Source organism: Macrobrachium nipponense, chromosome 34 (genome assembly GCF_015104395.2).
Source record: "Macrobrachium nipponense isolate FS-2020 chromosome 34, ASM1510439v2, whole genome shotgun sequence".
Lineage (NCBI taxonomy): Eukaryota > Metazoa > Arthropoda > Malacostraca > Decapoda > Palaemonidae > Macrobrachium > Macrobrachium nipponense.
This window is the reverse complement of record NC_061095.1, coordinates 28,262,615-28,281,204: the sequence shown is the minus strand read 5'-3', so window position 1 is coordinate 28,281,204 and position 18,590 is coordinate 28,262,615. Positions and strand designations below refer to the sequence as shown.

Genomic DNA, 18,590 nt, shown 5'->3' with positions numbered 1-18,590 from the left:
GCTAATTAAATGGTGCAAAAAATTATGTCAAAAGTGACCGAAATAATTTCCGAGATGTGTCACTGATACTTTTTAGTGCGATAAGAAAGAAATTTGCGCTTGCCCACCTGTGTAACGTTGTAAACAAAACAACACCTTGATCCGTGAACTCCCAGCATCCCCCAAGGCACCTTATTCAAAAGTTTTTCGGCTGGTAGGCTTATAAGTATTTTTCGCGAATTTTTAAAACAAAAACTTTTGTATGTTGACGTAAATTACGTCGGTCGGGAACCCAAGAGACAAAAAAATGTCGACATAAAATACGTCCATTAGGCGCTTAAAGGTTAACAGCCAATTTTTGACCCTCTTAACAGCCAGTTACCAACATTTTTTTGCCAAGTTTCAACATTGCTCCTGTTCTTGGTGAAGGATACGCCTATTATGAAGAGATCTGGTTTGTATGCTTATGAAAAATTTGATTTCAGAAGTACGTTTTTTCTAGCCTGTTTGTATAAATGTTTATGCAAACTTAAATGTCAGCATAATCCATTCCCATTCAAGGGATATGTTATATGCTAGTAAGAAAGAAGAAATTTTGTTGTGTTTTACAGCACAGTGTTTTAGAAAAGAAAAGGAACTTCTTCTGCCATGACCGAAGTGCTGCATGGTGGCAGGTTAGATGTCACCATTCTGACACCGCTGAAGGTTTGACTCCAATTCTTTATGGGTCAGGAGAGGTAAGTCCAGTGTATTTGTATTCAGTATTTTTATTCTCATTTTTAGGTTCTTAGCATATGGATACTAACATTTTATGATTTCTTATCAGCAGTTAGGTGCCAGATTAAAAGTTGAAAGAGTATGTCGAATTGTGACTTTTAGATTTGAATTATTGGATTGTTTTTTTTGTTATTGTTTTTTTTAGCTTGAAAGAGACTGGATGGAGAGAAGACAGAAATTCACTGGAGTTGGAAGTTGGTGGCCTTAGAGCAGCCTATCCTAAATTAGGATGGAGTAGAATCCTAATACCTGGTAATTTGATTTGATTTGACTATCAAAGGAAGGTAATCCTGTAATACATTAGCATCAGTGCTACTTATGCATAGTAAATTTGGTGATTTGGACTCTATTACTAGTAAAATTTTGTATAAAGTTTATAAAGTAATTGAAGAAGTAGGTTTGAGAATTGTTATAATAAAATGAGAGACTGGGCTTGTGTTTCAGTTGTATGTAAAGTTACATGCATCTAGAGAAGTCCTATACGATGGTCAGCTGTCTTGGTAATGAATGCATATATTTGGTCATGGTACAAACTGGAATATCACTGTAACCTTGACTTGAAGGCATCCATGCCATATCTTTTTCTAAGTGATCTGACCATTTTTCTAATATTTATCCAGTACTATACATACTCTGCTCTTAGCACAGTCAGGCTTGTTTTACCCTATGTTCATTTTCATTTATTGCATCAGCCTTTTATAGTTTCTACTGTTAAATAAATTGTTCAAGAAGCTTGTGAAGCTGAAAATATATTTATTGTAATTATAGAGGTTTTTGTAACTTAAAAAGTAACTTATGATTTATGTTCCCATTATGTTGATATTCATGAATATTCTCACAGAAAATACACTTTATTTGCAAAAAGACTAGCATATCCAAGTGCACTTCTTATTTTGTTTTTTCACCAAAAAAAAGAATAATGCAAAGTATTATAAAATGCTGATAAATAGGGTAAAGCAAAAATATAGGTTTAGATCAGTTTACTTTCTTTAGGGTGGTGTGAGCAATTCATTCTCATGCCAGGGTTTTAACTATTTTTTCTATTACAAGTTTTCTTATAATAGTGAAGGTACTGCAGTACCACATACACTGGTTTTTTTCAACAGATAAAAGCATTCCCTCACACTGTTATTTTTTCCAACAGATAAGCATTCCCTCATTATGGATGCTGGAAAGCTGTATGTCCTTGACAGCCTCTTAAAGAAGCTTAAAGCTGGAGGTCACAGAGTGTTGATTTACTCCCAGATGACAAAAATGATTGATTTACTTGAGGTAGGTGTACTATAGCATATGCTGAAGCAAGTACGTAGTTTGTTTTTTTAACATACAGTATGTATAATGAAGTAGATTTGCTAAGCATATAGGAAAGGCATGGTTTTACTACAAAGGATGTTAACTAGTGTAGTAAAAAGCTATGATTTTCAGTACTGAGAGAAATAGAATCTGATTCAGTGTTATTAGTGATAATATTAATCTAATTGAAACATAAGAGAACTGTTGTAAAATCAAGAGATGAGGCTCAGTGGTTGTTTAAATTACTTTTATATAATAATCATTAAAAGTTATGAAATGCCCTTGGGTTAGTATAAGAGCATAACCATGAATTTTCGTAGAGTTAGTAAATTAACTTGATTTTATGCCCTTTTGTTCCATTTTTGTGGCATAGACATGAAGTTTTCTTAGTCCACTATTATTTTTTGGTGTGTACAAGCAATATGGTTGTTGGCCTGGAAAACAAGATTGTTCAGTATGCCAATGATGCAACACTCGTGGGTGTAGTAAGGTGTCCACTTACTAGACATGAAAATGCCTTGTCTCATTTGGGACATTGACTGGATCAGTGAATGGGGTAGTCAGAGGTTTACTTCATGTTTCACTTGTCCTACCACTCAAAAGAATAGGATAGGATAAAAGATTAGTCTGGTTAAACTAATCTTTTATCCTATCCTATCCTATCTTTTTGAGTGGTAGGACTGGTGAAACATGAAGTAAAAATTTATATAAATGAATTAAAGGAGTGATTCGTCTCCTCCTCAACTGCTGTACTCACCAGTGCCAAGGAGACTAAAAAGGATGTTGTGCAGGCGAAGAAATGAACATACAAGACTCACTCATGGGTTCTTGATGTCAAGTGAAAATGACTGTATTGTCTCCATTTGCCGGTCTTGAAGATCTAAGTAGGTTCCTCTCCTGGAGACTTGACAAAAATGAACATTTTATGTTATGATTTTTTGGGAAGATTGTAAGATAGAGCAGTTATGTATCTTAACCCTCTTACGCCGAAGGGGTATAATAAAAATCGTCTCTCGTATGCCGAGGGGGTCTCGGAGTGAGCGCCGAAGCGGAAAAAATATTTTTTTCAAAAAATCACAGCGCGCTTAGTTTTCAAGATAAAGAGTTCATTTTGGGCTCCTTTTTTTGTCATTACCTGAAATTTAGTATGCAACCATCAGAAATGAAAAAAAATATCATTATCATATATAAATAATGCGATATATGATAGCGCGAAAATAAAATTTCATATAATTGTATTCATATATAATTTTTTTGTATTGTACACTAAATTGCAATCATTTTGGTATATAACATATTGTAAAACGATCAAAGCAACACAGAGAAAATATATCACAAAATGATGCATGAATTCGTAACGAGGACTAAAAAAATTGTTTTTTTTCAAAAAATTACCATAAAATCTAAAATGTTGTTCTAGAGACTTCCAATTTGTTTCAAAATGAAGATAATGAATGAATATTAAAACCTATACTGTAAGGAATTTTAGCTTATAATGGCAGTTTTTTTACCATTTCTGACGAGTTAAAGTTGACCAAATGTCAATTTTTTTTATATATTTTTTTTATATGCAAATATTTCAAAAATTAGAAAAGCTACAACCTTCAATTATTTTTTGTTGTATTCAACATGAAATTGCACACATTTTCATATATAAAACTCTATGAAACGCCTAATATGAAATGGAGCAAAATAATAATGAATAATGCGACGTACGCATTTCGGAGATTTGTGGTGGCGGAAGAATCCGCGCGCGGAGGAAGGAAAGTTTTTTTTTTTTTAATTCACCATAAAATCTAAATATTGTGCTAGAAACTTCGAATTTGTTTCAAAAGAGATAAATTGACTGAATATTACTAGACTGTAAGAGGTTTAGCTTACAATTGCGTTTTTTCGACTATTTCGGTAGAGTCAAATTTGTTTCAAAATGAAGATAAATGACTGAATATTACTAGACTGTAAGAGGTTTAGCTTACAATTGCGTTTTTCGACTATTTTCGGTAGAGTCAAATTTATCGTGATTTATATGCAAATATTTCAAAACTGATAAAAGCTACAACCTTCAATCATTTTTTGTTGTATTCTACATTAAATTGCGCACATATTCATATATAAAACTTTTTATGTAATGGCTAATTTAAAATGGTGCAAACTTACAACAATCGCACGAAAAAATTTCTGATTTTTTTTTGGGAAGAGTTACCGCTGCGGACGTAAGGAAAAACAATTTTTTTTTTCATAAATTCACCATAAATTGAAATATTGTGCTAGAGACTTCCAACCAAAATTTGTTGCAAAATGAAGGTAAATGATTGAATATTACTAGAATATAAGAGTTTTAGCTTACAATTGCATTTTTCTACCATTTCATTCGTAGAGTCAAAGTTTGACCGAGGTTGAAATTTTCTTTTGGCAATTATCGTTATTTATATGAAAATATTTCAAAACTGATAAAAGCTACAACCATGGATTGTTTTTAGTTGTATTGTGCATGAAATTGTGCACATTCCCATATATAAAACTTTATGTAACAGCAAATTTAAAACAAAAGGTCTTGCAAACATTACGACAATCGCACAAAAAAAATTTATCAGAAGAGTTACCGCGCGGACGTTAAGGAAAAAGTTTTTTTCATAAATTCACCATAAATCGAAATATTGTGCTAGAGACATCCAATTTGTGCAAAATGAAGGTAAATGATTGAATATTACTAGAATATAAGAGTTTTAGCTTACAATTGCGTTTTTTTTATCATTTCGGTTGAGTCAAAGTTGACCAAAGGTTGAAATTTTGGCACTTATCATTATTTATATGAAAATATTTCAAAACTGATAAAAGCTACAATCATGAGTATTTTTTTGTTGTATTCTACATGAAATTGCGCACATTTTTATATAATATACTCAAATGTAACGGCAAATTGAAAAGTGGTGCAAAATTATGTGCAAGTGACGAAATAATTTCTGAGATGTTCACTGATACTTTTTAAGTGCGATAAGAAAGAAATTCCCGCTTGCGCGCCTGAGTAACGATTGTAAACAAAACAATGCCTTGATCCGTGAGCTCCCAGCATCCCCCAAGGCGCTAATTCAAAAGTTTTCGGCTGGTAGGCCTATAAATATTTTTCCGCGAATTTAAAAAAAAAACTTTTTCATGTCGACGTTTAATACGTCCAATCAGCACGCGGGTGGGAAGACAATTTATCCCTCGACCGTTTTAATACGTCCAAAATTAGGGAGGTGGGCCTCCTCATACACACACACACACACATATGTAAAGCATATATTTATTGACTATAAAAATTATATTATATATAATATATATTTATATTTTTTATATAATATATAGTATATATCTATATATATATAGATATATATATATATATATATATATATAGATATATATATTATATAATATATCTTATGTTTATATATTAGATAGATAGACAGACACTATGGTACCTTGTTTGTCGAACGCTTATGTCGAACTTTCCGTTTTTTTTTTAGTCATTTGTTGAAAATACCCATACTTCAACCTGGCTGATTGTATTGCTTATACTACTTGTACTCGACGGCCTACCACGTCCTACGAGAAAAACTCGTATGAACAAGTTTTTTCCTTTACCATATATAGTTTAATGATAACCATATTCAACAAACTAAATAAAATAAAGCATTTCACAATGAAATTTAGCATAAAAGATTAACAAAACCTGTATGTCACAGCAGTAACACAGCTGACTTGAGGGATTGTTTACATTGTTGAGGAGGGAAGGAGAAAAGACAGTCAAAACATTACTGTATGTATGTAAAAGCAATAAAAATTTGCATAAAGAAAATGAAAGAAGGGAATTATGCCATAAATTTAAAATGATACAATATGAAAATAATCAAGTGCAATAAACTAACAATAAGAAATTGAAAGTCTTACTTGAGTGTTTGGAACTGTGCTGAGAGAGCTGGTAGAGAGGAGTGGGAGGGGATAGTGGTGGGTTATTGGCTGAGAGTTGGGGGGATCGCTTCCCAGTTACGTTTGGGTGATTTCTCTCACTACATTTGGCCTGTTTGCTTTCACGTACACTCAATTTGCTGGATTTACTTCTTGTTTTTTTACAGTAAAATACCTATCAAGTGACAGTTGCTTTTTACGATTTTTTTAGCCCTGTAAATAACTCATCAACATGTCCTGAAACACACCAGTGCCACGTTCAGTTTCTGCGCACCTTGCTTTGTTTGTTTAAACCACTTCTTTGTGAAAAGTTATTTGATCTCTCTTTCCTTTTCTTACTTGCATTCTTTATGTACTAATTATTTGTTTGCAAAATCCTCATGTTTATTGGATTATAATTAAATTCTGCTTTTTGACAACAGTAAGTTGGTGTGTTGGCATAATTATTCTCCTTCTTGCTCTCAAGCTCCAAGTGTAAACACATTGACAATCATACACGAGTGAGGGATTGTTTTCACATATGCCAGATTCTGATTACATACTCTCTCTCTCTCTCTCTCTCTCTCTCTCTCTCTCTCTCTCTCTCTCTCTCTCTCTCTTCTCTCTCTTCTCTCTCTCTCTCTCTCTCTCTCTCTCTTACATGCGCACAGACAATAGGACATACACACTATCAATTCCTTTGATTATCCTCGCAAATGTGAATAAAATTGATTTTGTTATCAACCTTTGCCTGCTGTGACCATTTCAGTTCCTCCTCTCACAATCCCGGCCAATAGAGAGTTGGGGGGTGAAAAGGAGTGGGGAGTGGGTGACGTAAAAACTGAAAATACAGATATCGTCTAATCCATAGTTTTCGAGGTTGCTGAGAATAATAATGAACCCTTGATGCCCTGTAAGTCCAAGTTCAGGCCTGATAGGAAGAGGGGGTGATAAGGGGTGGGAAGGGGTTGGATATAAAAATAACTGAAAACGAGATATTTGTGTTTATTCCATAGTGTTTAAGGGTGCTAAGATGAATAGGTACACTCCTGATGCTCTTCAAGTCCAAATTCAACCCCGATAGGGAGTGGGGTGAGAAGGGAGTGGAAGGGGTTGCATACAAAACTAACCAAAATAACAATATTAGTGTGTAATCCAACGTTTTCAATGCTGCTGAGATGAATAGTGATGCTCCTGATCCCCTTTAATTCCATTTTCAGCTCCAAAAGGACGGTGGTTAGAAGGGCTGTGAAAGGGGGTGGCATGTAAAAAAAACTGGAAATGACAGATATTAGCGTCTAATCCATAGTTTTCAAGGTCGCTGAGATGAATAGTATCAGTCCCGATGCCTTTTAGTCCAAGTTCAACCCTGATTGGAAGGGGGGGTGACATGTAAAAATAGCCAAAAACAACAGATATTAGTATCTAATCCATAGTTTTCGAGGTCACTGAGATGAATACCAATACTCCCAATGGCCTTCAAGTCCAAATTCAGTCCCAATAGGAAGGCAGGTGAGAAGGGATGGGAAGGGGAATACATGTAAAAATAACAGAAAACAACAGATTTTAGTGTCTAATTTATAGTTTTCAAGGTTGCCGAAATGAATAGTGACCTCCCGATGTTCTTCAAGTCTAAGTTCAGCCCCAGTAGTGAGATGGTGACATGAAAAATAACCAAAAATTACTGATGTTAATGGCTAATCCATAGTATTTGAGGTTGCTCGTAGATGAATAGTGACACTCCCAATGCCCTTTAATTCCAAGTTCAGCCCCAATAAGGGGGGAGGCGGTGGTTGTTGAGAAGAGGTGAAAAATAAACTAAAAAAATGGGGGATTTCATGTCAAATCCATAGTTTTTTAGGTCGCTGGGATGAATAGAGACACTCTTGATGGCCTCCAAGTGCAAGTTCAGCCCCAATAGGAGGGGGGGGGGCAGGAGTGAGAAGTGGTGGAATACAAAATGTCAAAAATGCGGGTCAATGTATCTAAGGCAACTATCTTAACAGGAAAGGGAGAGGAAGTGAAAAGAGGGAGTAGATGGGGTTTGGGAAGAGAGAGAGAGAGAGAGAGAGAGAGGATTTATTGGTTGTCATTCAGAGTATTCCTGGGCAGTGCTGGGTTGGTCAGCTAGTATAGTATAACGTATGAATTTCATTAAAGATTAAAATATATCAATAAAAGTTCATAATGGTAAATAGATTGAAATAAAGATTGTACATTACATTACTGCACTATGTAGGTATACTTTACAAAGCTTTCCCTACCCAGTATGTCGATGACTTTCTAAGGTTTGACTGTCATCCATTTTGACTTGTGACCAGTTGGTCGGAACCAAACTCAGTTGTAAGTAGGAGGGTACTTGTGTGTGTGTGTGTGTGTATATATATATATATATATATATATATATATATATATATATATATATATATATTATATAGATATATATATATATATATATATATATATATATATATATATATTATACACCACACACACACACACACACACACACACACACAACACACACACACACACACACACACGTACCCTCCTACTTACAACTGAGTTTGGTTCCGACCAAACTGGTCACAAGTCAAAATGGATGACAGTCAAACCTTAGAAAGTCATCGACATACTGGGTAGGGAAAGCTTTGTAAAGTATACCTACATAGTGCAGTAATGTAATGTACAATCTTTATTTCAATCTATTTACCATTATGAACTTTTATTGATATATTTTAATCTTTAATGAAATTCATACATTATACTATACTAGCGACCAACCCAGCACTGCCCAGGAATACTCTGAATGACAACCTGTATATATATATATATATATATATATATAAAATATATATATATATATATATATATATTATAAATACATATACATATATACAGGCAGTCCCAGGTTACGACGGGTTCGGCTTACAGCGTGCCGAGGTTAAGGTGCTTTTCAATTATATAAATCAGAAATTATTTCTGGGGTTACGACACACGTTCCAGGGTTATGGCACCTACAATGCTGATCTGGCAGAAGAAATATTAATTTTTTGTTAGTGTCCTATCTAATTTCATTACCTAGGCATTGCAATGCCAGTTTTATTAACCATAAATAAATGAGGCATGCCATTCACAGAAAGTTAGTTCTGGAACCAGCTACAAGGGATACTTATTTCTGCTGGGATGTGGACACTAGATGCTATAGAAAAACAAACAAAGGACAGAAGTTAGAGATTTTTATCCTTGGTACAGAAGTTTCTTCAGAGAACAGAACCCCCTGCCAAGCTGGGGCAAGCCCTGATAGACCATATATTTTAGTAGAACCTAGAACCTTGCAGTTAGTTCAGGGTTTATTTTTACCGTTGCAGATCTGGTTCTTCTTGATATAATGGTTTCTCTGTTGGGGTTTCTGGCAGCATGGGACTACATAGTTATTACAGGAAATAATTGCTATAGTACAGACCTCATGAGGTTAAATGCACTTTCCTAACCATGAAAGCCTTCAGTCTGCTTGTTTAGGGCAGAAGAGTCAAGTCATGTCTGACAACAACTACAGTGTCATAGCTTGAGCATTAGGTAGGCACAAAGTCAGAAAGCTTATAGTATCACTCTTTAGTAGAGATTATCACATGGAGGGTATTGTGAGGCAGCCATGGAACACCCCAATAATAGGGATGTTTGTATAACAACTCGCAACATCACAACATAAGACCACCAGACCCTTTAGACTGGAAAGTGTATGAATACCTTGAACAACCGAGGACTTTACAAAATTTGAAAATTCCATTAATGTCCACATGACATTGATTGCTCACCTCCAGCTGAATTAGTAGTATTAACACAGCATTCCTTGCTGGCAGTCCTTCCTAGAAAGCTCATCAGCAGAAAATTACTGTGTCAGCCACACTTCTGCAAATTCCATGTAAATCTGGAAACTTTGGATCACTCAGCATAGAGATTATCCAGCAAGTCTTCAGAAATAGAGAATTGTGGAGGAAACAACCAAAATAGTCTGTGATGACCACACCACTAAGGCTAGCTAAAGTTTTCTATGACTCAATAAACAATCCTCTATTTGCCTCAAACATACTTAAACTTTTGGGAAACCGACTAATCTACCGCACCAATTGTAATCGCACTTTGACTCAAAAAGAGCAATAAAAGCAATATCCTTTCCCTAAGCCAGAGTTTGCACCTTTTTCTTTGTATAATTGGGGATTCTGAAGAAGAAATGTCCAGGCTATTTTTGTCCACATAACAAATCAGTAAACTAGTAGGCTAATTAGGATTTTTTTAATTGATTCAGATGAGTTCTCGTAAGGCACATGATGGTGGTCACATGGTGGAGCGGTCCAAGTCAAGAGTGTGCTGTTAGACCAGAGCTTTATGTACCACTTTTATTTTTAAAAGTAACATTGATTCTAGTGCAGTTTTTATGTTTTTATAAAGATGTGAAACTTTGCTCACAAATTTTTGCCTTTGAGAAATACCATACTGAGGTGTCTGCAGGACAGGTCATCCATATTTCTTGGGAAGGGTTCGAAGTGTCAGGCCTGTTCTCCTCATTCTATTCTCCTACTTTTCTCTTCTTATGGCATGCTAAATGATGCAGAATTTGGGGGTTATTAAACTACCCTGCACAAAATGACAAATTTTAGAATCAATTTGTATTTTTCATAGCTAACAAACATGAGGTCTTAACGATAGGATATTTCCAAGTGCAGCTGGTAAACCGGTTAATACAATCATAGAGTGTAAGCAAGGAATCTGTGAGATCTGGCAATGCCTGCGCATACGAGGTGAGATCTGGTCGAAGACCGTGTCCAAACCCCTTGATACCCAGTCTTTTTCCAACCCAGGAATAAAAAAAAAAAATTATAGAGGGACAGCTAGAGGTGGGCAGTATATGTTAAGACCTCAGGTTTGTTACGACAACACACAGGAGCTGAGGAAGAGGATGTGGGAGCAATTTGAACCACATCCGCACGTACACATAGGCCAGAGCTTCGATTGTGTACAGATGATGAAGGCTCAACACTCCTACAGTCACGAACACGTCCCAGTGTAGGTACGCGAGCGTGAATAGACGACAATGTCGGGATACTAACCTGAACAGAGGTGACTTTGTTGAGCAGAGACGACGAGGAAGACTCCTCCCTGCAGGAACTCTTGTCAGAATCTCAAATGTTAGTCCGAAATGTAGGGGCAGGAGGAGAGGTTCTCTTGGCAGGACGATCATGGAGAAGAGGAGAAACACGGATGCAAGGAAGAGAAGGCGAACCACTCCTCTGCTTGGAGAAGTCCTTATCTCTCCAACTTCTGATGCGATGAAAACGAATAATGAAGTGAAGTGTGAGAGGAAGATGAAGACGAAGAAGAGACTTCTCCACAAGATCTCTTCACGGCAGGGGGAGGAGGCGAGGCCTTCCGCTTCTGCACAGTCTCCTTCACAGCGAACGCCGATACCGTGTCATCCAAAATAGATTCCAGCCACTTGAAGACCGCCTGAAACAAGGCCTCTAACGAATCAGCGAGTGTGGAAGATGGTGTCATAACAGGCAACGATGACGTCACAGTGATGGGAGGATGAGCGGGTGCTACTACTGACATCATGGACTGAGAGGATGCAGGGAGTGTCGTCATGCTCTCCATATGACCAGAGCTAGTCGATGGCCTCACCATGTGACCGAGCATATAAGAGGCCAGGGGGAGGCGGGAGGGGACAGCAGGAGCTTGGAGAGGGGGGGAGCGCGGGACTCCATGAAATGCATCAGCAAGCCTTCCAAAGAGGGAGCACCCTGTAGCCCAAGCAATGCCCAAACCGCCACCATTTTGGAAGACTTCAAATCTGAAAGGCAAGATCATGATTAGGAAGCCTCCCAACCTTCAGGACGAGTATTGGAGCCCAAAGGAGAAGAGGTAACATTACACAAAACAGTAGCCTGTGTCACTCCTGATACTTCCATCAACAAATCAATGGAAGAAAAGGAAGGAGACACTGGAACAACAGCAAACAAAGGAGAAGGAGCCAATGACTCATTCCACGTAGAAGCAAAGCCTTCCCAAGTAGAAAGAATAGAAACTCTCCGATGCTCCCTCTTCCTGTAAAACATCTTCCACTGAGCCTTAGGCCAGGTAAAACACTCCAGACAAGGATTTGTTGTAGCACTGCACCTACTGCAAGTGGTGTGCGGGTCCATTACTACAGATGCTGAAAACCTCAAGCAAGGAAATCTTCGGACGCCTGGACACATACGCTGGCAAGGATGAGTAGTTTCAGAGGAAGCCATAATCCAAAACACAAACACTCAATCACACTGGAAAGAAAGAACATGGGTAAAACACAACCAGCTTGGGAGGAGAGTGAAGCATTAGCATCTACTCTCCAAGGCAGTTAGGAAAAGACTGGGTATCACAGGGTTGCGCAGGTGTTGCCAATTCTCACAGATTCCTTGCTTACAATCTCCGATTATATTACCGTATATACTCGCATAACACGCGATCTCGCATATCATGCGACCCCCAAATTTTCACCCTCAAAAATTATTTTATCATGTATCTCATGTTATCATGCGAGTTAAATTTAGCTTTACGACCAAAATATAACAATAGGCTAACCTCTTTTGTTTCCTCCTCTTCATCTATAGTCCAGGTTTTTAGTTAGGCTGAACCCCTTTCACTCCATCTCTTAATGTATCCCATTTTCTAGTTAAGTTTAAAAAAGTAAAAGAGAATGCAAAAAGTATTGGTAGTAATGATATACTTGTTTGGAAAACACATACAGCCAGGTCAGCTGATTTCAACCATCGTATGATAGTAAAAAATTACCATAGTTATGTTACAAATTATGTTAATGGGAATAGGACATATATTTTTACATTACAGGTAGTAGTCGACTTACTACGCAATTGGTTACGAACAACCAGTCATAAATCGATTTGGATGTAAATTGGCCCATGTTAATTTATCATAATAAATATTGTTTTGGAGCATTTCTTAACAAACAAAATGGGCAGCATAAGCAATGAATTAAAAAAAAACATTAGAAAATAATATATGCACCATATATTTCTGTAATTATATTTAAAACTTTTTTTATTACAGGAGTACATGTGGCATCGAAAGCACAAATACATGAGGCTTGATGGATCATCGAAGATTTCAGACCGAAGAGATATGGTGGCTGATTTCCAGACGAAGTAAGGAATTTAGTAACTTAAACGTAGAATGATACGGCATGAGAAAGAGAATATATGGTATATTACAGAAGTCATATTTGTCATGTGTTTATAACTTGAGCAGTTTTATAATTTGGGAGTTTCCTTCTGGTTTTTAATGAGGCAATAATAAAGGTCGATTTTCCTATGAACATTTTAATTTAATTTTTTGATGATTTAATTCATTTTTTAATATAATTTTATCATCTTGTCTTTCAGAGCAGATATATTTGTGTTCTTGTTATCCACCCGAGCTGGAGGGGTTGGTATCAACCTCACTGCTGCTGATACTGTGAGTTTTGAATGTATAAAATTTTTATATTTTGTTTATTATTGTATTGCTATTAATGTGTAAAGGAAAAGTAAATGAAAATTTTAAGATTATGGCATATTAATAATAAATATAGGAAACCAAAATAGAAGCACTAACAAGATTCAAACATTTTAACAAATATCAACCTTACAGATGTACCAGATAATTTTTATTATTTACTAGCAATTTTACATGAATTACTTCAAATTTTATAACCAGCATTAAGTTTTATTTACTTTTACCTTTTTTTTATAATTCACTGCTCAGATGTATAGATTACTATTGTATTCTTCAGTGCTTTCATCCTTTCCATGCATTTACATCAACCTGTATTGTAGTAATATTGTTTTTAGTTGTGTTTTAACCCTTTCAGACTGAAGTGATGTCAAAATTGTAATGTTTTCCACGGATTATTCTCTTTAAAGTTGTTTTTAATGTTATGCTAGGATACAGGGTTTGGTTCTATTTTGCAGCTGTGAATGGTTTAATTGTTGTAGCAAGTTCAAAAAGCGAATCGGCAAAAACAAATTGCCAAACGTCAAGTGGAAGTTTGCCAAAAACAAAAATATCCATAACTTGTCTAAAGAAAATACCTGTAGATGAGCATGAATTGTATTGTTTTGCAACTTTTAGAGCTAAGAATTTCTTTTCCAGTAACATACTATGTTGCTATTTATGCCTACTATCGCACAGTAAAGAGCAAAAAAAATTTTGTATAATTCAAGTATTTGTGCATGTTGGATTGTACTGTATTTTCTTGCTGTATATACATTGTATTTAGAGAATAGTTTCTTGCTGTATATACATTGTATTTAGAGAATAGTTTCTTGCTGTATATACATTGAATTTAGAGAATAGTTATCTTCATCTGGAAAATAATGGCATACAAAAACTACAGAAGCAAAACCAATATTGGCCACAATTCTCCCTTTTATTCAATCTGAAAATAGTGCTTCATCCCTTCCCACTAAACAGCAGTTTAGGGCCTTATGCAGTTAACAAGTTTAGTAGTATATTTGTTTTTATTGAACTGTTGAGCCATTTTGTGTTTGGGTAGCGTAGTCACTGTTTTTGTCCTCAAAGGAGTTACCTTCCATGGTGTGCCAACGCTCTCCATGGTGACTAAACTAATATTAAAGAAACATCTTTTAGCTTCTTTTTGTAGCCAGGTATTGTGTCCTAATGATAAACACTACAACACGAGTGATAGAGTATAAGGGACTCAAAGACGAGGGCCTTTTCTCTCATCTTCAGTGAGGCTTAGCCCAGTTTAATCCACATCAAAATCTGGAAAAAGTGACTAATGTTCACGTCTGCCATCGTCTTTGTAACCGGGTCGGTTAAAAGACCATGGATATTACATACTACTTGAATCCTTGCAGTTTGAAGACTACATGCCAGTGCTCTTTTAGCAAACATTGCTTTAATTCAATACTGGCAGTCCCCAATTAATGGCGATCCGGTTTTATGGGGCTTGTGTAGTGCCATAAAATCAGCAACTTATGGCACCATATTGGGCTGAATTTTGGTTATCGGCACCATAAGGTGCTGATAATAGACATAGCACCATAACTTACCCAACAGAGGCACCATTAACTGGTTACTGGCAGCAGTAGCTGAAACTTGTCGCTGTAAGCACCCTAAATTGCCAAGTTTCAGTTAATGGCAGTTTTTGCTTATCAGCACCCAGCTGAGAATGTAACCCCCACCAATAACCAGTGACTGCGTGTATTTTCCTTATGGAAACATAACTTGAAAGTTAAATGCTATTTTTAAGCTCAAGTTAAAAATTGTTAGTTTAAACTGTAGAGCAAGTGTTTCATTTCTGGTTTGAAAGCCAAAACCTGGCATTTGTTTTCTGAGCACGTGGTCAGTGCTTTCTTATGGTCATGGGTTTGTTATTCGTGAAAAGCGCAAAATTTGACGAATTTGTCATTTTATCTTGAAGTTCTAGCTAATGTAAATAATCCTTTCAGATAATGATGTCTACGGTAGCCTAGGCAGTAGTGTACATGAAATGATAGTCAAACAGATTCAGTGTAGAATAATTTAGACCATATATAGTAGATTTTGTTTATGGCCTATAGCATGATTACTATCCAAAAGGATGAGGTAAACCTGTATTAGGTAGTAAACTAAACTAAGTAAGTAAAAATAAATTTTGTACATGATTCCCTGACAGATATATACTTAGCTATAGTCTCTGACGTTCCCGACAGAATTCAAATCTCGCGGCACACGCGACAGGTAGGTCAGGTGGTCTACCTTACCCGCGCTGGGTGGCGATGTACGAACCACTCCCGTAAGCTTGTCGATTTTTCTCTGTTGCGGGAACGATAACAACTGTTGTCGGTTCCTCTCGATAGTTTTTCGATTCTCGCTTGCCTGGAGTTAATTTGGACTTCTTTTGGTGACGTATTCGCTTTGTTTGGCTTGGCATAACGCTGATTGTGGACCGGTTTGATTTGAGTTTGATTTTCTTTAACGATGTCTGATCTAGATTCGGTAGTTAAAACTTCGGTTTTGTTTAGGGTTTGCGTTGAATGAATGGAATGTAATGGTGAGGTTGCCGAAAGCTTCGGTAGACCCCCACACGGTTTGCATGAAATGCAGGGGGAATGAATGTTCTTTTGCTAACCTTGTAGTGAATGTAAGGGATTGAATGAAGAAGAATATAAGGCTCTCTCTCTTATGTTAGGAAGTTGGAACGTGATAGAGTGCGTAAGGCTTCCTCTAGAAGTTCTAGCAGATCTAGAATGAGTGAGTTGGATGTGGATCCTAATAGTACTAACTAGAATTAGAACCTTCTTCCAAGTTGCAGCCCCGGCTCCCCACGCCCACCGAAGCCGAAGATTCGCCTTCGGAGGCGGCAGCTCTGAAAGCCACGAATCGTTCTATGGATCAGAAGATTCGTCAGTTGGAAGGTAAGGAGAGTGTTAGTGATCAGTGCAGTGTCCCCAGTGTTGTGGAGGGTGCGTATGACCGGCGTCCTTAGTGCCTCTAGGCCTAGACCTCTTCCAGACTCCCAGTTCCAGTGGAGTAGGGAAAGTCGAAAGCCGCAGGAGGGCTAGGGAGAGCCCCCACCGGTCAGGCGTCCCCTCGGCAGATCCTGAAGTACGCTCCCAGGCTGCCTCGGATCGCTACAAGAAGAGCTCCTACGCCAATGCTTCTCCTCTTCGTCGTCTCCCTCTCCGAAGAGAGGTTGGAACTCCCCGGGATGCGTTCGCGCCCGTTGAAGAGGGCTTGGAAGGCTCCCTGCAGTCCTTTGGCTTCTAGTCCGGAGGTTTTCCCTGGGAAGAATCGTCGGTGGAGGCGAAGAAACCCAAGAATCCTGTGATCGTTCTTCTTCTCGCGCTCCGCGCTCGGCGCCTGCTTCGAGGAAGAACAAGAAGATTCTCCTACGAGAGTACTCGCGGGACTTCAAGCTCAAGATCACGGCGCTAGCAGACTCTCTAGCAGTTAGATCACGTAGGAAGAAGAAGGACGTTTCTCTTCCGATCAAGAGATCTAGGCGCCGCTCTTCAGAGGATCGTTCTCCTTCATATGGGGAGGTTTCGTATGAAGGTGGGGGTGCTCGCGTGAGCGCCCTCGCTCGCCTGGCTCTCTTTCGATTTCAAGGCGCCAAACATCGGTAGGACGCTCTGTCATGGAGAAAGAAGTTTTTCTCCAGATTGGATTTCCCGATTCCGGTAAGCGCACTGCACCGCTCATCACGCGATTTCTTCAACTCCCCTCGCGTGAGACTTCTCCTCAGCAGCCTCAAGATTCTAGAAGGCGCCCTTATACAAGTAGGCGTTCTTCTTCCAGATGTCACTCTCCTCGAGTGTCGGATCGTGACTTCTCTCCTGACAGGCCATCTAGAGTCGGTAGGAGTCGTGTGCATGATAGACGGCCTACTGTTAGCCGCTCCCCGCAAGGTAGGCGCCAAGAGCCTACTGCACATAGATCTCCTAGTAGGCGCTCGTCTCTTTAAGGCGTCATACTCCTGATTATTCTCCTAGGGGCAGACAACAGAGTCTTCAAGCGCCCTTCTCCGTGTAGGCGCTCTCCCGCTTCTAGGCGCACTTCTCCTGACCGTTTTGTCTCTTGGTAGGCACCAGGAATCCCGAAGCGCGCCCTTCTCCAAGTAGGCGCTCGTTAGTTTTGAAGCGCCCTTCTCCTGAATGGTTACCCTCTTGTTAGACATCAAGAGGTCTCGCAAGCAGCCTTCTCCTAGTAGGCGCATTTTCGCCCTTCCAGTCGAACTTCCGTTGATCGTACGCAACTGGGACAGGTATGGAGAGCCGCGCAATCGCTCTGCTCTCGATAGGCGCTCTTCTCCTGGCAGCCGCTCGCCTCAGGATAGGCGCATAGAGTATAGTAGGCGCTCGCCTCCTCGTAAGCGCCCTGTGGATATTTCCGAGGATTCTCGGAGTAGGAAGCCCTACCTCTCCTCCTTCGGCTGAGATTCCGTATACCTCGAAGAGGGAGTCTCCTCGGTAGACATCCCAGATCTTCTCATCGTTCTCCAGTGGATGTGAACTCTTCTAAGAGAGGCGTTCTCCAACCTCTCGCTCAAACTCCTGCTAGGATCCCTTCGTCACCTAAGGATCTTCCGCGCTCGCCCTCGACAAGACGTCCTAGAAGGTTTCGGATGAGGAAACCGAACTTACTCTGCTGCTGTCTCCTTCTTACAATAAGCTTACAGAGCTATTTTACAAGTTTTTTTTGGGGTTTGGGGTTCCCTTACTCCTAGGCTCCATCTCCTCCTCACTCACTTTTTTTCTTTTCAACGGCGAAGACAGCGAAGAGTTCTTCTTGTGTGAGGATGAAGCCAACTCTTTCAATGAAGAAGGCACTGAGGAGTTTTGGTTCCTGGATGGCTTCCAAAGAAGAAGCGGGGAAAACGATGTTTCGCTTTTCCTCCTTCGAAGTTATCAGGAGCTCGCTGGTTTCTGGTACGAAACAGGAGAGCCCTTAGGATTGGGTCTACCGTCTTCGGCTGATTCGGATTTTTCGGCGCTGGTAGATTCGACAAGGAGAACTGCCCTTAACTCTGCTAAGACGACTTGGGCAATGAATGAATTGGATCATTTGCTCAA

At 38.5% G+C, this 18,590-nt stretch overlaps 1 protein-coding gene across 1 annotated transcript in view; it reads left to right on the top strand.

The window, feature by feature from the left end:
- The first annotated feature begins 609 nt into the window (after positions 1-609).
- Positions 610-18,590, top strand: part of LOC135207684 (chromatin-remodeling ATPase INO80-like) — a 52,043-nt gene continuing 34,062 nt past the window's right edge. The window contains exons 1-5 of the mRNA XM_064239522.1: positions 610-716; positions 902-1,008; positions 1,901-2,028; positions 13,084-13,178; positions 13,416-13,488. Of these exons, the coding sequence (XP_064095592.1) occupies positions 703-716; positions 902-1,008; positions 1,901-2,028; positions 13,084-13,178; positions 13,416-13,488 (417 nt within the window). The 5' untranslated portion in view covers positions 610-702. The remainder of the gene's footprint in view (positions 717-901; positions 1,009-1,900; positions 2,029-13,083; positions 13,179-13,415; positions 13,489-18,590) is intronic.